This window comes from Gekko japonicus, unplaced genomic scaffold (genome assembly GCF_001447785.1).
Source record: "Gekko japonicus isolate JY-2015 unplaced genomic scaffold, Gekko_japonicus_V1.1 scaffold209, whole genome shotgun sequence".
NCBI lineage: Eukaryota > Metazoa > Chordata > Lepidosauria > Squamata > Gekkonidae > Gekko > Gekko japonicus.
Window position 1 is genome coordinate 1,414,775 of NW_015172009.1, and position 27,121 is coordinate 1,441,895.

The window sequence follows — 27,121 nt, forward strand, 5'->3', positions numbered from 1 at the left end:
CCCCCCCCCACCCGCCCGTGCGCCGGATCTCCAGAAACGGCAGTTCCCTGCAGTTAAAGTAGCCGGCAGCCGGCGTTTCCCCTTTAAGAGCAGCTGCGTTTCCCTTTTAAGAACGAAGCTGGCTTTTCCCTGAAAGCTTGCGGAGTTCGCACTTGGGATGAAACACCGGGTTGCACACACTTAAAGGGTAGAGAGATGGGTGGCTGTGGGTGTTGGGGGTGGGGCTTCCCCCACCGGCCATCTGGCCGGCGGCGGGTAGAAACCCCCCCAAAATAGGGGACCCCTGGGGGTTTGGCAACCCTACTATGGCAGTAGATGGGGAAAGTTGGGTTTTAGAGGCCTAATAGTGACACCAAACTCAGAACCCCCAACTGAAATTATATTATTAGTTGTATCAATCATGTATTAATCCCCCCTTATCCCTTTTGCTCCAACCCATTTATAAGAGCACAGCAATCAAACCAACATAAAACCATAGCAAACATTCCTAAAAGCCAGATTAAAATAATGGGCCTTACTTTGTTTTATAAAGGCCATAGAAAGGTACTTGTGTACCACAGCAGGGAGTGATTCATACAGCCTCAGATCATCTGCTGAGAAGGTCTTGCTTGTGTCTGGCTTTGGGCTTGGGGGGGGTGTTAACTAGTGAGGTATGAGTAGGTCCTCTTTTGTAGCTCTTGTAAACACACATTAGGGTGATTTCAGAGACAATTCAGTTCCATTTTCAAGTTAAAGTTAAACTGGAATACACTACAAATATGCTAGAAGTCTCCACTGCACTCTCTTCCAACACAGGTAAGCACTATCCCTAGAACTTCTTATCACTTGAGGAAGAAGGGTATGTGCAACAAGGAGAACGACATAAACAAGAATTCTGAGAAATAAAACAATTAGATTCAGAAAGATAATTCATTTTTTTCTTTTTTTGCAGTACTCTCTTGGTATTTGTTTTCCTTCCACATTTTACATTGTTTTGAAGTATATCTCATGACTGTTTTAGACTGGCAATCATGACACAATTTCACTTTGCATTAGCTTTGTTTCTTAACAAAATCCCATAAATATTTGTTGCCAGGTAGTATAGACTCTTTCAGATGGCGGAAGACCGGAAGGCCTGGCGTGATCTGGTCCATGGGGTCACGAAGAGTCAGACTCGACTGTGCGACTGAACAACAAAAAGTATAGACTTATGGAAGTCCAGGAAGGATTTCCAAAGTATGCTATGATTTTGCCTGAAGGGAGAAACCCCAGAATTAATCTGAATTCATTCATATAAATATTTATTTGTCTAACTTAATCATTCTGTTCTACTAATAAACATTTCACTCTAAAACAGCTACTCCATCTCCACCATATGATATCACTGTGCTTGAAAGTGTTCGTGACTCAATGGTTCTTGGATGGAAACAGCCCAAAAGTGTTGGTGGAGCAGAAATAACTGGCTATTACGTGAACTACCGAGAAGTAATTGGTGGGAAACCTGGAGAGTGGAAAGAAGCTAACATTAAAGCTGTTAGCGAGAGAGCTTACAGGGTAAGAGTTTAATTTTTGTACTGCTAGATATGTCTCAGTTGTATTTTAATAAAATGTTGTCTGGTATGTAACACATGTCAGGTGTGAAAAGGGGGAAGTTCTGCTCTATACATTAGAGCTTCTGGGTTGCATCCAAAGGTTATTTTCTGCTTGCAGAAAGACAGTCTTGAACACATGAATACATGAAACTGCCTTATACTAAACTAGCAGTAAAGCCCGTTGTGAAAGCAATACAACGGGATCTAGAAAGAGGCTCTGGGGCAGTGCTCTGGCTTTGGGCAAACAGTGTCAAGGAATGGAGTGTAGTCCAATCAGCTTCCATATGTAAATGACCTTGGAACGCTGGGCGGGACTGCACAAAGCAGCCAATGAACCCAGCCAGTGTCTTCCGAGTGGCAGTTTTTTCGGCCTAACACTAAAGGAGTGCATTTTAGAATTCTGGCACCCAAAACCCTTTTATAATATAGGAGAGATCAGACCATTGGTTCATCAAGGTCAGTATTGTCTAATCAGTCTGGCAACAGCTCTCCAGGTTCTCAGGCAGTGGTCTTTCACGTCACCTACTAACTGGTCCTTTCAACTGGCGATACCAAGGACTGAACTTGGGACTTTCTGCATGCCAAGCAGATCTACCATTGAGCTATGGTCACGACCCCTCCCTTGCACTAGAAGTGAATTTAAGTCCAGTGGCATTTGTCCAATGAGATTCATCCATTTGTACAACAGCCTGCACAAGCTCCTTACTGCACAAGTAATGGTCTGAGAACTTCTGAGAAATCTACCTCTTAAATCCCTGTGCAAAGTCTTAGGCTGCAATCACACACACTAAATAATCCACTTTCAATCCACTTTCAGCGCACTTTCAAACTGGATTTTGCCAGTTCACACAGTAAAATCCAGTTGGAAAGTGCATTGAAAGTGGATTATTTAGTGTGTGTAATCACAGCCTTACTCTAGCTTTTCCACAGCCATTTCCAGAAAAGTGCTAGAAGTTCTTCTTCTGCTGCTCTCAGTTCTTTGGATCCAACACTCTGAGATCCAGACAATACAATCATACTCTGGTATCAGCCAAGAGAGCTCCTTTAAAATATTTCATTAATGGGAACTGTTCATATGAATTGAAATTCATTTACAATCTGACCTAAGATTATTGTTCTTGTCGTCGGTAACTATGTGAAGATTTCATATATAATTTTTGGAAATGCCATACAATTAGAAGGTGTAGAAAAATCATTTTACTGTTTGTAGGGTATGTAAAATAAATGGGCTCAAGTTAACATATTGGCTATCACATACAAACCTCTTAATGGCCTTGGCCCTTCTTGTTTGTGGGAATGTCTCTCTCCCTATACTCTGCCATGACAATTTTGGTCAGCAAGGGCTTCTTTGGGTGCTATCTAGAAAATGGGCAAAATCAGCAACTGCCTGTACATGTGCTTTCTCCCACCTTGTGGAATGGCCTGCCCAAGGAGGTCAGAAAAGCTTGCACTCTCCTCACTTCCCACAAACTATGCAAACTGAACTACTCTAAAGAGCTTTTCTGTTCAGGTAATAGGGTTGCACCGTACACAACAGTTTTACAAACCTGCTGTGTATAGCTGATTGTAAGCAGGATCTCAGTTATGTAACTTCTGTACCACTTAATGGGTCACATGAATACTTATGCTATGCTTCAGTTCTTTCTGGTGGCTTCCAGACTTCTAATATCCTAATGCATTGGTTATTGAATGCCCTATTTTGTTGACTGTACTTACCCCGCTATACGTAATCCACCTTGAGTCCATGTGAGAAAGGTAGGCTAACTAACTAACTAAAAATAATGTAAATAATAAATAAAGTATAAGATGCCCGAAATCCCTTATTTCTAATGGGTCATCTACATCTACTTATTGATGAGAATAACTTAAAATGGAAATCTGTTGATCACTGCAAAGGCTTCCATAGACTGTTATTGGAAGAAATCTGTGGGGCATCCCTCCCCCACATCTGGGAGAAGAGCTATAGTAGTTCAGCCATGATGTATATAGCAAGAAATATTCCTTTATATAGATATGGCCCATAATTATAATATTTTGGGATGATAAAAATTCTACAGTGATGTTAGGTCTTATTTTCTATATACTATTATCCAATTCTTTGCATGTCTGGATGCACTTTTATTTGTCCTTATTATATGAGCTTCTTTTTGTAACTGTCTATTGGAATATTGGGAATGTCCTCGTATCAGTGTTGCATGTGTAAACACATATTTTTGTATGCTTTTAAAAGTCTTGGAAAGCTTTTTAAAACTGTTGGTTAAGTTTATTGGTTCATATTCCTGATTCTAATAGAGATACAAGCTATTTTAAAGCAAGCCTATACTTTTTTTACTTAGATTATTTATTTTTAGGGGGCAATAAGGAACATTTGTTAGGACATTAAAGTGCATAAACTACAAAATTATTTTTTTCTATCAATGTCGTAGGTACATGACTTGAAGGAAAACACAACATACCAATTTCAAGTGGCTGCTGCTAACTTAGCTGGACTTGGCGTTCCATCTCCAGCTAGCAAATCCTTCAAATGTGAAGAATGGACCATTGCTGTTCCAGGTCAGATCTAGAAAAAATAGGAGTGTGGCATGATAAACTGTGCAACAGAAGTGTAAGAAAAAGAAGTGATTTCTGGAATAGCTCAGAAATACCCTTCCTGAAAGCACTGCAAAAGTTTGATCTCAATGCAACCCTTCCTGAAAGCACTGCAAAAGTTTGATCCTGTAAGTGCTGAGCACTTACTTTAAAATGTTTACAGATGATGGTTTCTGAAATCATTTTGTCTATCACATCCTTTATGTGTCTGTACAAACAGGACATTTAACATTACCTTAATAAGCAAGTTTAGGGCACAGAAAATTTGTTCCAGGGCTGTTCTAAATGTGCTTACCTAAATCGCTTGGCAAGGAACACGAGGAGGATGAGGAAGCCCATGTTAAATGGTGATGAATGATGGATAAAAAGGGTGAATACTACCATGTTAATGCCATATTTTCTTGTCTTTCTTCTGTAATGTGGGCTAAGTAATGTGGTAATGTAATGTGGTAGACTGACTTTTTCTGTGCAACGATTGTTTCTTTTATGGTAGGCACTAATTGCACTTGTAATCTCAGTTGTCTAATTTTTTCTTCTAGGTCCACCCCATGATTTGTCTTGCAGTGAAGTCAGGAAAGATTCTTTGGTTGTATTATGGAAGCCACCAATTTATGTTGGCCGAAGTCCTGTAACTGGCTTTTATGTTGACATGAAAGAAACAAGTGCCACAGATGAACACTGGAAGAGTGTGAATGAGAAGGCAACTACAAGCAAATTCATGAAGGTAAGCCAGTTCTAGTGAAGAATTCTGCTCTTGAATAATCACTAAGGCCAACCACTTATACATGTACAATTTGGGTGGGACACTTTATGATATTAGGTTGCTTATCCTCTCTTGTGCTCTTGTCCACACTCATCTAATAAATAGTGTCCAGAGGCAATGAAATGACCGGCTCATATCCTGGCTGGAATCTGACACCTAAAAGAGACACAGAGACTTGAAGGGTACAAGAGGCTAGATGATATAATTCTGAAGATTTCATGAAAGGATTCTTTGATCCACAAGGGAATGGGGAAACAGAAGAGATAAAATCCCTTGGCATAAAGCAAGAGGGGTACTATTTTGCTGATTTCATCTGAAAGTAGGAGCTCTCACACCTGAGCTACACCTTAAGGGCTGCCATTGTCTCATGGAGTAGAGAAAGGATTGGCTCTTCCTGGAGAAAGATTCCAAGTTAATGGGAATCCTTTAGAACACTGTAACAAAGTTACAGAATGTGTCTTAAAAGAAGACCAGCTAGGGCTTGTATAGAGTTGAGGGACAGAGGAATGTATATTTACTCATTTTCTTGTCTTCCTTCCTCAATATGTTCCTGTGCAGAGTATGTGTGTGGACTTTTTCCTTTTAATAAATTTAATAAATAATAAAAATAAAATAATATTTTAAATGCTGGTAGTTGTTCACCTACCTGTTAGCCTGATCTCTTTGGATCTCAGAAGCTAAGCAGAGTCAGCCTTCATTAGTACTTGGATTGGAGACCACCAAAGAAGTCTAGGGTTGCTACACAGAGGCAGGCAATGGCAAACCATTTCTGAATGTCTCTTGCCTTGTAAACCCTATGGGGTCACCATAAGTCTGCTGCAACTTGACAGCATATAAGAGAGTGTTCTTGGTTCACATTGACCTCCAAACATGCTAGTTGATGGGTGCCAGGAAAAGGGAGGCAGCTGTTTGCTAGATTGTTCATTCCACAGGAGTGTGCAAGTGTGCTAAGCCATCCCCATGGTGACCAATCACTGCATAGCTGGAGATGTGGGCATTAGGCAGAACCTTTAATTTGCACCACAGAAGGGGAGCTAGGAGTGCTTGGCCCTCTTGGTGGGTAATTCTCAAAATGACCAGCTGGTAGCAGCATACCAAAGGAGAAGTGAGAAAGAGAAATCCTTCCAAGGACTGGACAGCTAAAACAGTTCACTTTGAAAATGTTCTGAGAATACTGTGCAACCTTTTTAGCCTTGGAAGCAGCAGAATTATCTAAATGTAATGCATAATCCATACATACGTAGTGCCTGATTTGCTGTGGTTTCATGAATGGCTAAATTGTTTTCTCCACTATCATAGCACTTGAATAGCATAGCTTATTGTGAAAAGCACTTTCATGATGGATTGTTACAGATGTAGTGTGGATACTTGGACTTCCATTAAAATCTTCATTAGGGGTTTGTTTGTTTGTTTTTTTGCCTGACATGGCAATGGGGTTTTTAGTGGAGAAACATGAAATGTGGGGGTTGGTTTTGCTGTTGCATAAAGTGTCTTCTTCAAATTATGGGTCAGAAACATAGAGAGGTTGTAGTACCTTATTTGCATGACTGGTGGAGATGATTGCATTGTTGAAGAACTAGTGATAGTAGCATCTCTTTCTGTGTTTTCATTCTGTCTGGCTCTTCTCCTATTCAGTCTGCTAAGAACTTCATTTGGACCATGGAGCATATCTTACAGTCTCCAAAGAACACGTGAACATGGCAGCAGCCAATGTCTGTCTGATCCACCGACAGTGCTTCACTAAACAAATTGCTGTGTATGATTATTACTGAAATATCAGGTGGATCAAACAAGCATGTTGGCCACACAACCTCTGCCAGCAATGCTGTACCAGGTTGTAAAGAAATTCTACCCATCAAAACCACAAACCAGGGATACAACTAACCTGAAGACATTTCCATTAAAATGTTAAATTGTATTATATGTTTTTGCTTCCTTTAGATAAGTGGCCTAAAAGAAGGGACCAGTTATGTGTTCCGTGTACGAGCAGCAAACAAAGCTGGAGTTGGGAAACCATCAGATTCCACTGATCCTGTAGTAGCTGAAACTCGACCAGGTTTGTCGATGTACACTTGTATGTTGTGTAAAAAGGTGTGTTGTGTTAAATAAAATATTCTGTTCATCAGAATAACTGGATATGTGGCACATAGGAAAATTATTCTGTTCTTTGAATATTAAAAGATAGCATTATCCTACAGAAGCAGAGTGCCTCTTGTATTCTCCTGTTTTTGAAGTGATGAGGGCAGATGTTTTTATTTTTATTTATTTTACAAAATTTATACCCCATCGTTTTTCCCTCATATGGGCCACCAAGGCAGCTAACAAATTAGAACATACTTGAAGCTCAACATAAAAAACCCCTAAGATCATGGCATCCGGCCCCATCACTCCTTGGCAAATAGAAGGGGAAGTTGTGGAAGTCGTGACAGACTTCACGTTCCTGGGATCCCAGATCCTCGCAAACTGTGACAGCAGCCATGAAATTAAAAGACGCCTGCTCCTTGGGAGGAAAGCGATGGCGAACCTAAACAGCATGATAAAAAGTAGAGACATCACCCTGCCAGCTAAAGTCCGCATGGTCAAAGCAATGGTATTCCCAGTAGTCATGTATGGCTGCGATAGTTGGACTATAAGGAAGGCCGAGCGCCGAAGAATAGATGCTTTTGGAGCTGCACCTCTGAAGATTACTGTACTGGTCAGTTAGGTTCATAAATGAGTAGATGATCCTTCAGGTTATGCTGGTCCCAAACTAAATAGGGCTTTAAAGGTCAGCGCCAGCACTTTGAATTGTGCCCAGAAATAGATAAGGAGCTTGAACAATAGTCCAAGACTATTGTGGCATGGTTGCTATGATCCACGCCAAACACTGATATAACCAGGGCATGTACCACAGTGGACAAATCTTATCTTTCTAGGATAGGCTGCAGCTGGAAAAAAGCTGGAAAAAAGCAGTTGACCTGCTCAGCTAAGAAGCAGGTAGCCAGGATCCTCCCCTCTTCCCTGGCCTCCAGTTTCATGCCCATAATCTTAAAATATTAATTATATTATTGGGGTATTTGGAAAGAGGTCAACTTTTTCTTGTTTAAGAAAATGGCTTTATTTAGACTCAGCATATATGAAAACAATCAAAATGTTGGGCAGGAAGGAGGGATCACCGAGGGATTGCCAAACACTGTTAAAAGATAGCAACAGAAGGAGACAAATTAATCTCCCAGGGAAGAGAGTACCTTGTCCCTGGTTGCCACCGGTCTAATCTCGGAAGGTGAGGGCCTCAAGCAGCACCTCTGAAGATTACTGTACTGGTCAGTTAGGTTCATAAATGAGTAGATGATCCTTCAGGTTATGCTGGTCCCAAACTAAATAGGGCTTTAAAGGTCAGCGCCAGCACTTTGAATTGTGCCCAGAAATAGATAAGGAGCTAGGGTAGATGGTCCAAGACTATAATGGCATGGTTGCTATGATCCACGCCAAATATTGATATAACCAGGGCATGCACCACAGTGGACAAATCTTATCTGCCTAGGATAGACTGCAGCTGGCTCATCAGTCAAAGTTGGAAAAAAGCACAGTTGACCTGCTAAGCTAAGAAGCAGGTAGCCAGGATCCTCCCCTCTTCCCTGGCCTCCAGTTTCATGCCCATAATCTTAAAATATTAATTATATTATTGGGGTATTTGGAAAGAGGTCAACTTTTTCTTGTTTAAGAAAATGGCTTTATTTAGACTCAGCATATATGCCAGCTATTTTATTCTGTTCCTTTGATTTTTCAGGAACAAAAGAAGTTGTTGTTGAAGTAGATGACAATGGAGTAATTTCACTGAACTTTGAATGTGATCAGATGTCTCCAGACTCTAAATTTATCTGGTCCAAGAATTATGAACCAATTGATGATGACTCTCGTTTAGCCATTGACACCAAAGGCGGAAAGTAAGAAATGTTAATGATAGCAACTATATTATACTTAAAAATACAAGTGTTCTTTCTGTGCCATTTACATCAAATTTACATGTAGGGGAATTTCACATTACCCAGTTTCACGGAGCTAGGGTAGATGGTCCAAGACTATAATGGCATGGTTGCTATGATCCACGCCAAATATTGATATAACCAGGGCATGCACCACAGTGGACAAATCTTATCTGCCTAGGATAGACTGCAGCTGGCTCATCAGTCAAAGTTGGAAAAAAGCACAGTTGACCTGCTAAGCTAAGAAGCAGGTAGCCAGGATCCTCCCCTCTTCCCTGGCCTCCAGTTTCATGCCCATAATCTTAAAATATTAATTATATTATTGGGGTATTTGGAAAGAGGTCAACTTTTTCTTGTTTAAGAAAATGGCTTTATTTAGACTCAGCATATATGCCAGCTATTTTATTCTGTTCCTTTGATTTTTCAGGAACAAAAGAAGTTGTTGTTGAAGTAGATGACAATGGAGTAATTTCACTGAACTTTGAATGTGATCAGATGTCTCCAGACTCTAAATTTATCTGGTCCAAAAATTATGAACCAATTGATGATGACTCTCGTTTAGCCATTGACACCAAAGGTGGAAAGTAAGAAATGTTAATGATAGCAACTATATTATACTTAGAAATACAAGTGATCATTCTGTGCCATTTACATCAAATTTCATGCTTTCTTAACCTGTGAATTAGATTTTCTTAATGGGATGACAGTTTTAACTTCTACTCAAAATTGTAAACAAAGCAGTCCTGTTGGAGTCCAGTGCATTTATTATGTATTTATGGATTTAATTATTTTTCTTAAAAATATTCCACTTCTCTAAGCATTTGAAACCATTTAAAAACAAACTAAAGTCATTAAAACCAAGTTTAAAGTATTTACAGCTAGTCAAAACACTCCATAACAAATTCCAGTGTTATCGCTGTTATTAAAAATGCACTGAATCTCATTTACAACTTGGCCAAGGAAAGGTCTCTGAAATAAGGTCACTGAACACATTTTGTTAAAGCTAACTTGAGAGGGCTACCCTGCAGCCTTCCTTGGACAGATCATTTCATAGATTGGGGAGGGGGTGTTAATCACTGTGAATGCCATCAGTCTCATAGAGGATGATTGCATATCCTGATTGGAGGGCACCCTCAACAAAAATTATTGGGCTAAGTGGAGTTGGCAGGTGAGTCCACACCGGGAGATATCATCCTTGAAGTATTATGGTCAAAGGTCATGAAGGACATTAACTGCTTTTATTGAGACACAGATGTTTTAAAGATGTTCAATGATGTTGTATTTATACAAAAAACCAATAAATAAAAAAAAAATGAAGGACATTAACTGTTAAAATCAGTCCCTTAAATGGTGCCAGGAAACAAACTGACAGTCAAGTTACCTGTGAAACAGAAGTAATATGGCTAACAGCCAAGCTGCAGCATTCTGTATGAGTTGAAGTTTCCAGGTTACCTTCAAGGGCTGCCTCATTACTTTTCTGATCTCAGACTGTGTACACGTTTTGTACTATTTGTTGCAGCCATTTAGCTCATGAAGCCTTTAGTGTCTGTGTTTTAACTGTATGAAAATTTCTCTCAAAATGCACGGAATCCTCACATCTGAAAATAAGTACTAGTTATTAAGTATTGTATATTGTTCATATATTAGGTATGGGTCTATCCCTGTTGCTTAAGCCAAGTTCTTCTGTCTTAAAGGTCAAAAGCTATCTTTAAGGATCTTAGTGAAGAAGATTTGGGCATTTACTCCTGTGTCGTCACAGACACAGATGGTGTCTCTTCAAGCTATACTATAGATGAAGAAGGTGAGCATCATGCTTCTTCTGTACATATTTCAGATAAAAGGTTCTCAAATACAACTGCAGGACGATGAAGGGCAATATAATAAACAGTGCATGTTTGTCCACAGCGTAACATACATGACTTCTTCTAATACTTCTTTTCTTTGAACTGTTCTGCAGAAATGAAGCGCCTTCTTGTTCTCAGCCATCAGCACAAATTTCCAAGTAAGTATTAACATGAAATACCAGTTGGGAGAATAAGACTTGACAAGTGCTGTCTCTAGGCTGATCACATCCACTGAGGTGTTCCTTTCGTGAATTAAATCTGCTAGGTGGATGTGCAAGCCAAAAAGGTATCCATGCTTGACCTGTCTGACTGTCAGAATGTGCAGTCTTGAAATGAGGCTCTATGAAGCCACTTCATGCTTACCTTGGCAGGGGGGAGTAGGCTGGATTCTTCTGATTTGTTATTGAGATGCCAAAGAAAGACTCCACTGAAGATTTTTCCACACAACAGCAAATTATTCTAGGTCATTCTAACTCTTTCCACCAAACCTCTTGGCCTTAGCATTTGTTTTCTGATCCATTTTAGGATAAAATATTCACAGCTAATTTCACACAAGAGCTTAAAATTGTCACAGAGGTAACAGTGAGACAAAGGCAGCAACAGCACAGTGCCATCTTTTACATCCACATGCTGATGCAAAAGCACTGATTTATATGGTATCACCAGTTTGGTTTAAAAGGTCACAAGTTGCTCTCCTTTGTTGTTCTTCTATTCATATTCAAATATAAAGATAATGCACACAGCTTCTTCACACAGCAGTTGTAAATATGTGAAGGGAGAAGTATCCAGGGAGACAATGAACGATCTAATTCTTTTTCACCTCTCCTCCTCCTCCTCCTCCTCCTCCTCCTCCTCCTCCTTCGCCATGTAGAGAGAACACCTAGGAACTTTGCTGTTCTCAAAAATGTAAATTGAGTTGAATCAATACAAGACTCAGCCTCCTCCTCCTCCTTGATTTGCTTTCTATCTAGGAATCTTCCATAGCTTCCCATTCAGTCCCATGGACTTAAGGGGCTTAGTGTTATCCAGACACATACCACAAATTCAGTTGTGGCTGTCCCTAAGGGTTCATCTATGAATCCTGAGAAATCATGAGGAGGAATGAGTCGCCAAAGGATTATCTGCCCGTGTCCTACTTTCCCAGTACTTTGAAGGATTTTACAGCACAGTTATGGCAGATTCCCCAGTCAGGGCTTCTCAGTTTCCAAGGAGATATAGTGCAGAGTAGAATCTAAATTTGGGGATTTCGTCTGTCTACTTTGTTCTGTTTCTACAGACTGAAGCTTTTCTTGCATCTGAGTAGAGACCTGAAATAATGTTATTGTTAAGGATCATGAAGAGGAGGAACAACTAACAAGTAATGTCTGTAACCATAAAGAACTAACAGAAGAAAAGCTTTAACTGGTTGCTGGCAATGAGGATGTGGAATGTGTGAAACTGCACTTACTAAGGGGCTGAATTCTTGCACTTCCTAATACTGCAAGCTGGGCCAGTGAAGTATACCCCTCCCCCCTTGCTCACATGTCATGATGCATTGGGGTTGGTGGAATGACACTTGATGCCTCAGTAGGCTCTGGCTGTTTTTGGTCTGTGTGTCAACATATCATTGACTGTTTTCCTGGGAAGCCACAGGCCCAATACCATTACTACTGGAGCATCAATGTCACTTGCTGAGGAAGGAGGAGACCCAGATACATGCCTCCTCATCTCGTCAACTTGTCATCATAGCATATGGCCTTCGGTCTAGTAGAATCCTGGCTCTTTAGCTTGAAATATAGCAGCAGGGATCCATGCTAAGCCAGATCCATAGTTCCTGACATAGACAGGGTGTCAACTAGGGCAAATACAGAGGCCTTTAGAATTTACGGGTGGCAGTTGGTTCTTAGTCAGGTCAGGGAGCATATGACCTAGTGGAATTGTTAAAGGTAAAGTTTCCCTTGCTCGAAAGCCCCTCAAATCCGACTCTAGAGTTGCAGTGCTCATCTCCGTTTCAAAGTCGAAGAGCCAGCGCTGTCCAAAGACATTTCCGTGGTTATGTGGCCAGCATGACAAAACACCAAGGCGCACGGAACGCTGTTACCTTCCAACTGAAGTGGTACCTATTTATCTACTTGCAATTTCTTGCTTTCTAACTGCTAGGTTGGCAGGAGCTGGAACTAGAGACGGGAGCTCACTCCGTCATGCGGCACACTCGGATCTCGAAATGCTAAACTACCGACCTTCCACAGTCTGCAGTTCAGCATCTTAACCACTTGAGCCACCGCAGCTCCTTGAGTTGTTAGCTGCCTGTTTATGAACAGCTCAGAAGAAGCCTGTGGGGTGATGCATTGTGTCTAGAGGACACTTGCAAGATGATGATCACAATCACCCTCAGTAATCCCTTTTATGTGCCCTTCGTTGTTCTGACCATCTGCTGAACCTGGCTCTTTGTCAATGGATGGATGGGGATGTTGAATGAATCACTGATGAATATATGGCGAGTAATAGGGCTGACGGAGGACACCTTAGTTATTCCTTTAATTATTTCACTCGAACTAGAGGACTCTTTATGAATGCTCAGGCTAAAGCTTGAATATATTATTTCTGACCATTTTATAAAATGCTTGCCAGAGCCCAATCTGTTCAAGTACTTAATCAGGAAACTAGGTTCCACACAATCAAAGGCTTTTTAAAGCATCTAAATACAAAAAGACAGCAGAGATATTAGGAACACGGTGGAGTTTCATCCAGATGGGAATCACAGTAGGGTCCAAGATCAATGAAACAGGAGGATTCTTGTATGAGTTCTTCCGTAAACATAGTCTTGGTTAGGATATTGTCAAGTCCTAGGACTAGGAAACATAGACAGGATCCACAGATAATATAGTTCATAGTTGTTAATTTACAATCACAGTAGGGTCCACGATCAATGAAACAGGAGGATTCTTGTATGAGTTCTTCTGTAAACATAGTCTTGGTTAGAATATTGTCAACCTCAAGTTCTAGGAAACATGGTTACAGACAGGATCCACAGATAATATAGTTCATAGTTGTTAATTTACAATGGGAAAAATAGCAGACATATTAATGTGAACTTTATATATTATAGATAAACAAGTGGGGGGGACATGCAATAACTCATAGGGGTCTCATTTCCCCTCCCCCACTATTTTCTCTTTCTTTCCTGAAAGGTCCCATAGACTCTCCCCTTTTCCTGCTTCTTTCTCTCCTTCTCTCCCACTGCCACCCTATTGTTATCTGATCCCGTCTTCAGCTTTCTCTCCTTCCCTCCTCCTGGCAGTCTCTCCCCGGGAAAACTCTGTCCCAGTTGCATGGTGCCAGCAGGGCTTGGCCCAGTTGTGCAGTGGGGAGCCTGCAAGGACTTGTGGGAGTACCTCACTTTCTTCTGTATCCCTTTCCGTCACTATTTCCTCTTTCTTTCCTCCTTGCAGCCCCCATATCTTCACCTTTCCCTGCTTCTTCTTCTCCTTCCCTGCCATGTCCAGCTTAAATTGCTTATTTATTAACTTTACTTATATCTTGCCTTTTGTCACAATGGGGACCCAAAGCAGCCTATATCATTCTCCTCTCTGCCATTTGTTTGTTGGAGAAGACAGTACTTATGAACACAAAGAAAGGATCCTCTTTGAAACTTTCTCTCTCTGTCTTTTTTTGCAGTTGTTCCCCTTAAGTCAGAGTTGGCAGTGGAAATTCTGGAGAAGGGACAGGTGCGATTCTGGATGCAGGCTGAGAAACTTTCTGGCAATGCTAAAGTCAGCTTTGTATTTAATGACAAAGAAATCGCTGATGGAGAGGTAAGCTAATGGCTATTTGCAGTCTAACAGTGATTACCCGCTACTAGCCCTGACCTGGATGGCCCAGGCTAGGCCGATCTTGTCAGATCTTGGAAGCTAAGCAGGGTTGGGCTTGGTTGATACTTGGATGGGAGACAACTGGGGAAGTCCATGGTTGCTACACAGAGGCAGGCAATGGTAAGCAACCTTGAACATCTCTTGCCTTAAAAACCCTACAGTGTCACCATAAGTCAGCTGTGATTTGATGGCACTTTCCAAAACCACGTTTGAACTCTATGGTGTTTTTTTTGGGGGGGGGGGGGTGCATGCTACAGTAAAGAAAACAGAAAAAAAATCTTATATGTTTTAAGTTTAAAAAGGGCTGCTTTCTGAGCCGTCATTCAACCTTTGGGGAAATTGCACTTCTAGAATTGGAACAAGAAAACTTCTGTTCACTTTTATGTTTGTTCTGAAAGAAATACAAGATGAAGATCGACCGCAATACTGGTCTAATTGAAATGGTAATGGATCGACTTGAAGATGAGGATGAAGGTACTTACACCTTTCAACTTCAGGATGGAAAAGCTACCAATCAATCCAGCCTTGTTCTTATTGGTGATGGTAAGATCTCTTGAAATGTTTGTTTTACAACTAGAAATTGTGGCAAGTGTGGCTTGAACACTGAGTTTCCTTCCTAAATAATGGAATAATGATCACATTCTTTTTTTAATAGTTTTTTATTTTATTTGAAAACATATCATAAATCTGTAACATCAGAACACTAAAACACAGTCTGCTTCAACCCAAAGGAAACATTACTAGACATCCAAGGTCACTATCTATTTGTAAAGGGACATTTAGATAATCATACAGTTACTCTAGGACCGCTTTATGCTCCCCGTAACAATCAGCTCAAATTCTTGGAGGAGGTTCTACACAAATTAAGTCTATTCCAAGAAATAGATATGATTTTAGGAGGTGATCTTACTTAGGGTCCACAATCTCGATAGATCTCACCTAAAAAAGAAAACTAAGAAGCCTAAACACAGAGGTTTGGAATTGGCCCCAATATTATCACAGTTTCTTCTCATGGGTGTCTGGAGACACCTTCATCCCTTAGAAAAAGACTATACGTATTATTCAGCTAGGCACTAGGTTTACACTAGAATAGATTATATACTGGTCTCTTCCTCTTTGTTGAATAGGATTCACTCAACAACCATAGGCATGCAGATATGGTCTGATCAGTCTTATATTGATTGTCTCCTGTTTAAGAATTAAAGAATGAACAGAAAACTGGACTGGTCTTTAAATGTATCTTTATTACATAACAAAACTGATGAAGGATCTAGATAGGGTGACGTGCCTAGCACCACGATGTTACCTCCAAGTGACATCATCGCGCTGGACACGTCGGCTTGATCCAAGCACTTTGGAGGTGGGAATCCTCCCACTGGCCAGATCTGGGCTGGTGGGTCAGGGGCCCCTAGCATGGGCAAACCCCTGCCCCCCTGGGGGATCTGGCAGCCCTAGATCTAGAAGAAGATATGAAGAACTACTTTAAAGACAATAATATAGTAGAATCTTCCCCGGCAATGATCTGGTACGCATTAAAACTGATGTTGAGGGGTTTTGATTTCAAAATCCTCGTTCCTGAAAAAACAAAGGAATAAAACGAAATTAGAATTAATGGATAGAATTAAAACACTGGGAAAAATTCATAATGATCACATTCTTAATATACTTAGTAAGGCCAATGAATGTTTCCATTATACTTATTGAATGCTTCCATTATATATTATCAAAAGGAGCAAAGACCCTGAACTGGTCAGCCTCTGCTGTTTCCCTGAAAGTCAGAAGGACCTTTTGGCTTGTTCGCCACTGCCTGCCTGCTTTCTGCCTCCCTCATATATGAGATCCTTATGTACTGCTGTTTCTGCAGTGTCTTCTTTGCACTAACTCTCCAGTTACGTGCTTCTATAAGTTCTGGTACAGGCTAATTTACTTCTGGTTGATTCTGAAGCTATCTGGCTGGCACTGCTGACTTGTTCAATCTTCCATTTCACAACTATGTAAGTTCTGCAGTGTTCAGGATTTAAGCTTTGTAATATTTACAATCTGCAATGTCACCAAATCCAACTCTGGTTACAATTTGAAAAAATATTTGCACATGATTAAGTTGTACAAGAATAGGAATGGAATATGCATTCCATTAGAAGCAACACCATGTGTGTAGATGGTTAAATACTTATTCCAGTGCATATCTGTCTTTTCTTCAAACTTGCATTCAGTTTCCTGATCTAGCAAGAAATATGCATTCAGAAATGTATTGAAGCACAGGATCTCCTCAGCTGTACTGGGGCATATACTTTGATTTTATAGAAATGCAATTGTCCTGCAAAGAGCAATGCTTCCTCTAAGCTGTGGAGTCTTCTGAGCAAAAATTCTACTTTGTGAGCTACTGGCATTAAAGTTGTGAGCGAGCGATTTGGCTACTGCATAAATTAGTTTGCTCTGGAGCCATCTTTCCTGAGCTAAAACTAAAATGTGTGAGCCAGAGGCTAAAAATTGTGAGCTAGCTCACACTAACTCAGCTTAGAGGGAACACTGGCAAAGAAAGGTGTAGTTTGATCTGGGTTTTGTTTTGTTTTTATAATCACTAGTGTTCCAGAAGCTACAAACAGCAGCAGAATTCCAGCGGCAAGAATGGTTCAGAAAACAAGGTAATGCTTAACGTCATTCAGCGGGAGAGGACTATAGAAATATATGTCTGTTGTTCAATGAGAACCTTTTTTCATACAGCAACAAAACACAAAATCTAGGGCAGGGTTAACAGTTAGCTCATGAGCTACTAGTAGCTCTTCAGCCCCTGCAGAGTAGCCTGTGCATCCTCTAGAAGAGATCACAGGAAAAGGGTACAAAAAGATCTGCTGTAGGCTTTTTTAGAAATTGCTTTTATGTCATAGATTTTTCTTTCTCTGTGCTGCTTAGCTGATAGCTTCATATCTGGTGCTCTTCCTAGTCCATGTTTTGTTTTTAGGATAGAACAAAATTTGGTAACATGCTGGCTTGGAGTTGGAGAGGAGCTTGGGATATTTTTCACTCTTCAGAAGTAGCTCTCATTAAAGAAAGGTTTGCTGACCCCTAATATGGACTATAAAAAGGGGGAAAATAACATTAGAATGAAAAAGTCACTTGATCGTTTGTATGTCCTAATTTCTGAGGGATTTCTTTTACAAATTATTTCAAACAGGACCACATTTTGTTGAGTATCTGGGATGGGAAGTTACCCCTGAATGCAATGTGCTATTGAAATGCAAGGTAAGAGTTGGATTTCGAGTACACCATGTAGCAAAAGTCACATGTATGGTGTGGTGGCAATCAGCAGCTACTAGGGAGCCCCATATTTTGGGGCTAGGATGTTTTATACCCCATTGTTCATCACTTCATAACAAATATTGCTCTAGTCATCGAAATAACATTGCAATTCGTCCAAATGAAAAATGTAACAGGGGAGGGGGCCTCCTTTTCAGTGGAAGAGGTAACAGTTTGTCAGTAATTACTCATTGTGAAATGAGCTGATGTGATATTCTTCCCTTTTAAAAATACAGAACGTGTTAACTACTTCAAGGGGAAAGGCCGAGAAGAGTCCGCAAGTAGTTCATGGCCACCCCCTTGCATTGTTTAATGGGGCTTTGCTCCCCACAGCTGTCCAAATAACTATCGATTGCCAGTAACATTTATATATACAAGAGGAATATCTCTTTTCTTTAACTAGGTGGCTAATATTAAGAAGGAAACACACATTGTTTGGTACAAAGATGAAAGAGAGATAATGGTTGATGAACAGCATGACTTTAAGGATGGTGTTTGTACTCTGCTGATAACAGAGGTGAGTGAACTCTCCTTCTTTAATGGTTAGCTCCATATAATTCAAGAGCCTCTTCAAATGTAATAATTTTCTTAAATGGAGATTGTGTTCACAAAGTAAAAGGTTCCGAACCACGTTGGATGTGATGACCAATCATGCGTTTATTATGGGCACACAGAAAGCCAGGGCCAGGAGGTTGGTTTGCCTTGAGAATGATAGAATGGCCTTTTCTATCTCTACCAGCTGCTTGTCTTCAAAGCCCAGTAGCTATTTTTGCTTTGCCAACTGGGGCCGGGAGGACCCAGTTTCCAGGAAAGAGGAAGGTACTTAAACCTTCTTCTGCCACTTTCCCCCCCCCCAGCCCAGCACTGTATGTTTGTTTACTTCTGTCTTGATTTTTCTTCCAAAGTAGCTTAAAACACAACATTCCCTAACTAAAGTAGCTTACAACACAAAAAAATAATACATGATAATACGTTATAATAATGATAATGCATGATGACAATACAGCACAGCAAACAAAGTAAAATGAACACGTGCACCTCAGTCTGGTCCTAGACTCATCAGGTGGCTTGACTGAAAGCACAGGCTGCAAGATGCTGACTAAGAGCCAAAGCGTCACGAGCCAGAGCCATTTGGCTCACGCCCGGCTCTGCCCACACCCAAGTTGTATGAGGTGCCTGGGACAGGAAGGTGAACAAGCCATCGTCAGCAAAGGTGTCTCACAGCTGACACAGAGGTTCCTTCTCCCTAGTTCTTTCCCATTATTTTTGTAAGTCACACACACAGTATTCTGAATGCTTTCCCTGTTGCAGTTTGTTTGTTTTGTTCACAGTTTTCTAAGAAAGATGCTGGTATTTATGAAGTGATATTGAAAGATGACAGAGGAAAGGATAAGAGCATATTGAAGCTTGTGGAAGCAGGTGAGCAGGCTGTGCTGTATGAATATCATAATGAATCAACTGCAATACAATTTAAAGTCTCTCTTTTTTGGTAGCTGTAAAACATAGCTTGTGACCACTGCAAATGGCTGCAGTGACACGTGCTTTCCATAGTTTTAGCTGTAAGCTTCCAGGAGCCAGTCTTTGGAGAGGCAGCACATGTACTTTCTAAAGCATGTATGCTTTCTTACACGCCCAGGAAAATGCTGATTGGCACTTTGGCGTCAGGAAGCAATTTTTCTTCAGGCCAATTTGTCCGGGGATCCTGGAAGTTTGTGAGCTGCCCTGAGCTCATTTTGGCGGGGATGGCAGGATATAAACCGAATTAAATATTTTTTTTTGTCATCTTCTGGGCATGAAACAGGGGTCACTGGGGGTATGGGGGGGAGGTAATTGTGAATTTCCTGCATTGTGCAGGAGCTTGGACTAGATGGCTCTGGAAGTCCCTTCCTCTATGATTCTATGTGTTATGTACGTGGACCACCACCAGGGGTCCGCAGACAGGCCAGAGCTTGGATCCTAGAACAATGGAAACTTCGGATCCTGGATCCCCCAGCCCCAACCAATAGCCACCTTGGCGGGACATTCAGACCCTCCAATGGGAGTGGGGGGGTTGCTGGGTGGATATGTATATAGTTGGGCCTGTTGGCCGTTAGAGTTAGTCTTTGTATGTGTTAAGTACAATAAACGTGTGCTACAGTATGTCGTTGTCCAAGTCCTCCATGCGGTGAACCCAGTAACTTTCACTATGATTCTAAAAATAAATAAAAAACACTCATATTGTGTCCTGCATGTAGTAGTAGAGCTGGATTAATTTTCTTACAGATTATTCTTCTAACAGAAGAGATCAACTTTTCTAACAGCAGATTCCAAATATCATTTGTTGACATAATTAATCCTACACCAATGGTGCAGTTTTCCTCTCTACCCATGTTATATAGGGGTACTCTTTAGTTTATGCTAAGAGCAAGAAACAAAACGTAACACTCTTTAAAAGGTAATAAAAAAAAATAACTGGCAGGAAGTTCCAGATTAGCCAGGGAACTTGAGGGTAGTATCCAGTCATTGCCAGCCACAGCTGATTTGGGAACAACCAGTCTCACTCTGGATTTTTTCTACAGCTTTTGCAGATTTGATGACAGAAGTATGCAAGGTGATTGGTGAGTATTTAAGTCCCATTCCTGATGAACGACTCATTTGTGGCACTCCAGGGATGACTGTAGAGTAACAAAAACATAACGTGTTATGTTTTCAGCTCTATCTGCAACAGAACTGAAAATCCAGAGCACAGAAGAGGGTATCAGATTATATTCCTTCGTTAACTACTACCTGGAAGATCTGCGAGTGAGCTGGTCACACAAGTAAGTGAATGAGCTCTTGGCACTCAACAGGAGCATTCCAGATATGGTTGAATGTAGAACATGCTGGAAGACATGACAGGCAACTTCTCTGCTAGTTCTTGCTGTAAGATACACAGAGGTATTTAGGCACAACCTGCACTGTTGGCAGCCTTCGCAAAACCTCATTTTGCTTAGGTACATGGTCAATAACATTGATGTAATACAAAAGCTCTCCTTTAATCATCATTCCTGTTTCTGCATAGGTAATCGTGTAAGGGAAGAAAGTGTGCTGAAGTTCAAGTGGGCTGCTGTAGGTTTGAGACTATCCTTGGAAATAGTCCTGGAAAAACTCCTTTGAAGTACATGTCATTGTCTCTTGGAAAATGCACTAGGACAAAAATAGAAATGTTATCCATAATAGAGGCTGTTCAACAATGTTGACATATTGTTATCAACACCAGAGATTGCTTGTTTTGTTGTACCTTGACCCACCATTACAAATATCAAGAATGTGTCCAAGACACGAACAAAAAAAGAATGAACTGTTGTACCTTGACCCACCATTTCAAATATCAAGAATGTGTCTGTCCAAGACACGAACAAAAAAAGAATGAATAAATACAGTTTCTTACTTTACTGGTGTAATGCTGCTAAAAATTATTTATTACAATTCCCAACCTATGCACAATTGAAGAGGCCACACACAACCTTATAGTGTTCCCATGATCAAGATAAGACAATGTTGCTTTTTTTTCAGTGAAGCCAAAATTAAGTACACAGACAGAGTGAAAACTGGTGTCACTGGGGAACAAATCTGGTTGCAGATTAATGAGCCAACACCCAACGATAAAGGCAAATATATCATGGAACTCTTCGATGGTAAAACTGGACACACAAAAGTGGTGGATCTTTCTGGGCAAGGTAAATCCATCTCTATCAGTATAATCAATTAATAGATGAAGAAATACCTTCTGGCTGCATGATTCTCAATGGAACTACCAACAACCTAGGATAAGAGTTCATAGGCTCCCTATTCTGTAGTTCAATACAGGCTGGGTCCCCTCATGGTCATGTGGTGACCCCCCACATGAGGATTTTGAGAGCATGCAAGGCTGTAAAGCAGGTAGCTGGGAGACACATATGTTTTATTTCCACAGGGATGAGAAATTTTATGCAGGGAGATTTTGGTAAACTAGACATGAGCAAAGGTTAACTATTTTTCAGTCACCAGACTATATCATGAAATTGATCGGAGTTCTGAAAGCAGCCTGATCTCATAATCGTGGACTCTTATGCTATGGCCTGAGCGTGCACTTTAACAAATTAACAAAAATGTGGAGGATTAATCAATCTCAACAATGCTCCATGTCTCATGAGTATGTGGGAAAGAGAATCAGGGGGTCACGGAATTTATAGATTTAATATTTTCTTTACTAGCAAAGGTACTTAGGATGAAATGTATTGACCGTTATGCTGGCACAGTCTCATAAATTAAGACCTTTTTAACGTTACATCATGAAGGTTTTTCTGGCTCTGGAGTGAGACTTGATAGTGCAAATGGTTACGGTATAATTTTTAAATTGCATTCAGATGGCAGGTTGTCATTCTAGAAATTGATTGCTTTTGTTCAGTTCAAGTAACCTGCAAAAATGCAGGTGCCTTTTTCGCCAGATATTGTGCCTCAGAAGCAAGTCCCACACTTCAATGAGATATACTTCCAAATAAATGCACAGGATTATAATTTTAGACAATACGGTCAATTGGTTCAATCCAACTTTTTTTTTTTAAACTCAATCTCCTCCTCTCTTTTTTTTACCACCTGAAAAGCTGGTTGAATCCAACCCAATATTCCCACACAAATTTACTCTTTTTCTGGGGAATCATTCTCATTTCTTCTAGTTAGACAGATTTCTGAGCCAGTTTGGGTTAAGTGCGCGGACTCTAATCTGGGAGAACTGGGTTTGATTCCCACTTCTCCACTTGCACCTGCTTGGATGACCTTGGGCAATCCGTAGCTCTGATTAGAGCTGTTCTTGAAAAAGAGCAGTTTCTGTCAGAGCTCTCTCAGCCCCACCTACCTCACAGGGTGTCTGTTGTGGGGAGGGGAAGGGAAAGGAGTTTGTAAGCCACTCTGAGACACCTTTGGGTAGTGAAGGGCGGGGTATAAATCCAATCTCTTCTTCATCTTCTTCATCATCATCATCATCATCATCATCATCATCATCATATTCTTCTTCTATCTATGCCGCCATTAACTTGCTTTTCAGGAACCCTCAGCTCCATTGATTTGTTATTGCAGTTGTATCATCACATTAGGAGGAAAACATTATTCTGTCATTCCTTAGAATTTAATGTCACAAGGTGTTTCTATATACCATGTACAATGGATCAGAAGTTAGCAGCAAGATATACTCTGCTTTGTACAATATAACTGAGTTTTTAAAATATGTTTAATCTATCCTAATTCAGGGAAATCTAAATAAAAGAAATAATACACATTGTTTCTATAAAGACTATTAATACCAGCCTGTTCTTTTTTTAAAATAAAGCATATGATGAAGCCTTTGCTGAATTCCAGCGGTTAAAGTAAGTACTATTCATGAAAGGTGCCATTTAAATAATGGGGCTTGTGCTATAGAAAGCTAATCATTATATAACTTATACTAGCATGATTTTAAGCAGCATCTAGCTCATTGCTTTTTTCCTTTGGAAATCTGAGACTGTTTTAACTTTGAGGCTTAGTTTCCACAGGAAAAAACTAGAGATACCAAAATGTCATTGGGCATCTCAAACAGCTAATTAAAGACATGTCGAAAGATTAACTGAAATGTTTTCTTTATGTCTTTTTAAATTATTTAAATTTAAATTATTTGTTATTTTAAATTATTTATGTCTTTTTAAATTACAGAGCAGCTGCCATTGCAGAGAAAAGTAAGCAAACTCTCTTTTGTTATTACTGTCTGTATCATCAATAGGATGCTGAGTTTAAGACATTCCATTTTCTGATTGATAGATTGATTCAGGGAAACCTTTTTTTAGAGAGTGCTTTGTAATATCTGTTTTCAAATATACAACATTGATCAGAGGTAGGGAGAACAGGCAGATAAAGAGAACTTGTTTTGAAGCATTATCTGTCACTCAAAAGAAAATGCAGACTTGCAAAGACAGCTTCTTGCTATCTAACAGAAATGCAAGAAAAAGACCCTGGTAGCTATTTACACTAAGTTTAGATCTTGTGCAACCAATTTATGGGCACTATAATATATAGGGAGGAAAGCATTAGATGTTGCACAAGACATGTGCAAGTGGAACTGCACTGAGTTTATGTTGTTGCTTGTGCATCACTGGATCCAAGCCACTGTATAATTAAAATAATTCTACTTTGACACAGGGTGGAAACACAGTTTTGTGTTTCCGTTTTGTGGGGGGGGGGGAAGTAGTAAAATGTAGCCTTTCTCTATGTCACAAAGTTATGGATTTTCTTTCCATCAGTGACCACAGGAGTGAGGAACATAGGCTGCATCCACAGCAATAAATACAGGAAAGTTTTCTGTTTTGTAGGGGGGAAAGTAGTAAAATGTAGCCTTTCTCGATGTCACAAAGTTATGCATTTCTTTCCATCAGTGACCCCAGGAGTGAGGAACATAGGCTGCATCCACATGGCAGTTTTGCTCAGCCTTGGCTTCCAAAATTAGGCTGGAGGAAGGCTGCTTGGAGGACGGTTGGCTCCACCCCGTTATTAGGATTTTTTGTCAATGTAAAAAAAATCATTACTTGCTATATCACTATAGGGTTATAAACCCTATTGTAACAGAACAGCTACTGATTTTTTTTTAACATTGGCATAAAGCCATCAGGTGCCATGGTGGGGGGAAATGGTGGCCTCAAGGAAAGTGCACAGGAAAACCCCATGTGGATGTTTCATCAAGAAGTGGCCCATTTGTGTGAAATCAGTTTTATCAGACACTGTTCTCTGTGTATCCCAAGATAACCAGTGATTAGTTTCCTTTCTAATAGTGTATACTTCAAGAATTCTGATAAACAGAGCCTTCATTTACAGTTTTGCCTGCTGTTATATCAAGAGTCGGATTCGACTAGCTTTCGAGCATGGGAAACCTTTGCCTTTACTTTATATTAAGAAGCATAGGATCTGTGTCCTCATTTTATGTGTGGTTTTGCAGCATAGATCTTGGAATTATAATGACTGGAAGTTCAATACAAACAATGTAAAACTAGAAATAAATTTTGAGTCCAGAGGCACCTTTTAAGACCAACAAAGTTTAATTCAGAAGTGTGCATGTACACGAAAGTTGATACCCAGAATTAAAGGTCTTAAAGGTGTCACTGAACTCAAACTTTGTTCTATTGCTTCTCACCAACACGGCTACCCACCTGAAAATAAACTTGACACTAACTTCAGGTAAAGTAGATTAGAAATATTAGGTGTCATTCTCATCTTGCTGAGGTCATTCTCAGCTTGTACAAAATTAAGAAAAAAGGCTCCAGAAGGGAAATGAAATTTGGGCCAGAATGTATTTTTAAGACAATAATGGAAAAAATCCTAATGTATTTTCAGATCGTGCCCGGGTGCTTGGAGGTCTGCCCGATGTTGTTACTATCCAGGAAGGCAAGGTACAGTAAATTAACAGCTATATGAAACAGCAGTCTAAAAACAGCAGGTTGCCACTTCTATGCCTCTCAAGGAATGAGTAGCTTCAGGATTATTTAAAGGCTTTGGTTTCTATAGAGAGACAGGTTTCTATTCATCCACCATCTGGAGAATGGTATTTTGCTTTGCTACACAGACTGGCTTTCTGTATTTAGACTACATTTACTTGCTCCGCTAGATCTCAAAAAGCAGTGAACCAACCTGAAAGCCACAAACCAACATGAAGTCTGCTTAAGCCCACCAATCAATGGTTTTATGAACTTCTCTGTGTCCAATGCCCATGACCTCAAAGTTCATAAATCATCTTCAGGTGAAATGCATGTGGTGCGATTGTTTTTTTAAATCATACTTCATATATAAGCTTCACCACTAAATTAACCTGATTTCCCCTGTCAGTGACCCATGTAAATTTTAAGCAATGTCTGTTCTTTAAGAGAGGAGACACACCTAATTTCAGAATAATCTACACAGGTAGCTAGCTGTGTGAGTCTGTTTCAGCAAAAATGAACAGGAGTCTTGTGGCATCCTGAAAACGTTATATATGTATTGAGGCAGGAGCTTCTTATGAACTGGAATCCCAGAGAAGGAATGTTATGCCGTCATCTATGCCTTAGGAAAATTCAGACCATATTTATGGGGCAGACCTTTCCTGCTACAAACAGATCACTCCCCTCTGCAGTGGCTCCAGACAGCCAAGCTAACCAACCCAAAATTTCTACGGTGGAGCCTTGCCATGCAAGACTTTGGTTTTAGGGTGGAGCATATTGCAGGGTCCAAGAACAAGGTTGCTGATGCATTGTCCAGGAGGACCTGCAATGAGATTTAACCTGACGGTGTATTCTTGTTATTGTTGATCAGAATATTGTTTTACTGTTTATTATTGTTGGTATATGTGTTTCTATATATGTAAGTGGCAGAACCAGCACAGATCACTATTATGCAGCCCTCATCAATGGGGTTCTGATGGCTGGACCCCATGATTTGGTCTGGTGGGGGGGTGTCATGATCTGTGTGCAGGACTGGGAGCAGGGCCTAGTGCGGCCTAGTCCCAGGAGAGACCTGCATGGCAGTGAGCAGACAGCCTACAGTCCCCATAAGGCTTAGCAACGGGCTGTAGCCAATCAGAGAGGGAGATTTGGTGAGGAGACTGTTGAACTGTGTGAGGAGAGGGTCTTAACGGTTAACTGAGGAAAAACAGGGTGTTCTTTCGGGTCTCTCTCTGCGGCCTGCTCTGAACCCAGTCGGCAAACCGATGTTGACAAAGGGGTGTCAACCCGTCATCAGTCTGAAAAGCAGCAGCAAAGTGAGCACACCCCAGCAACTTCTGCAGACCATGTGGTAGAGCCAACAGTGGTAGAGTCTCATCCAGTGATTTCATCTGTGGTTCAGAAGGATCAAGAGGAAGACACCAGCCTGGAAGAAGTCTGTATCAAGTTTGATTCCATGTTCCTATCTGATTTGGGTGACATGCCACTCAACTATGCGGCTCAACCCAGTGAACAACAGCATCAGCAACCACCCCTAGAACATACCACTACTGAGAAAATTGAATATGTGGCAGTTTTAAAGCCCTTTGAAAGTAGTTCCACTGTTGGAACAGAAAAGCTAAGAGTTGTGAAGCAGCCTAAAGAGAAAGTGGAGAAATTGGTAAACTGACTTTGATCAATGACCAGCAGAATGGAGAAAAAGAGAGCCAGTTGTTTCTTAAGACTGAGTTTGCAGTGCCAGGACAAAGCTCCATTAGCGGTAACCACAAAAGTCAACCTGACACCAGCCGGAGAAGGAAATTTGATGA

At 40.5% G+C, this 27,121-nt stretch overlaps 1 protein-coding gene across 1 annotated transcript in view; it reads left to right on the forward strand.

Annotated features, from left to right (window-relative positions):
* Positions 1-27,121, forward strand: part of MYOM1 (myomesin 1) — a 111,892-nt gene that overhangs the window by 77,054 nt on the left and 7,717 nt on the right. The window contains exons 19-37 of the mRNA XM_015420224.1: positions 1,337-1,533; positions 3,998-4,124; positions 4,700-4,884; positions 6,865-6,979; positions 8,693-8,849; positions 10,583-10,689; positions 10,846-10,890; positions 14,390-14,526; positions 14,982-15,126; positions 17,169-17,228; positions 17,759-17,826; positions 18,284-18,397; positions 19,212-19,299; positions 20,439-20,477; positions 20,573-20,678; positions 21,415-21,578; positions 23,207-23,243; positions 23,566-23,588; positions 25,234-25,289. Of these exons, the coding sequence (XP_015275710.1) occupies positions 1,337-1,533; positions 3,998-4,124; positions 4,700-4,884; positions 6,865-6,979; positions 8,693-8,849; positions 10,583-10,689; positions 10,846-10,890; positions 14,390-14,526; positions 14,982-15,126; positions 17,169-17,228; positions 17,759-17,826; positions 18,284-18,397; positions 19,212-19,299; positions 20,439-20,477; positions 20,573-20,678; positions 21,415-21,578; positions 23,207-23,243; positions 23,566-23,588; positions 25,234-25,289 (1,970 nt within the window). The remainder of the gene's footprint in view (positions 1-1,336; positions 1,534-3,997; positions 4,125-4,699; positions 4,885-6,864; positions 6,980-8,692; positions 8,850-10,582; positions 10,690-10,845; positions 10,891-14,389; positions 14,527-14,981; positions 15,127-17,168; positions 17,229-17,758; positions 17,827-18,283; positions 18,398-19,211; positions 19,300-20,438; positions 20,478-20,572; positions 20,679-21,414; positions 21,579-23,206; positions 23,244-23,565; positions 23,589-25,233; positions 25,290-27,121) is intronic.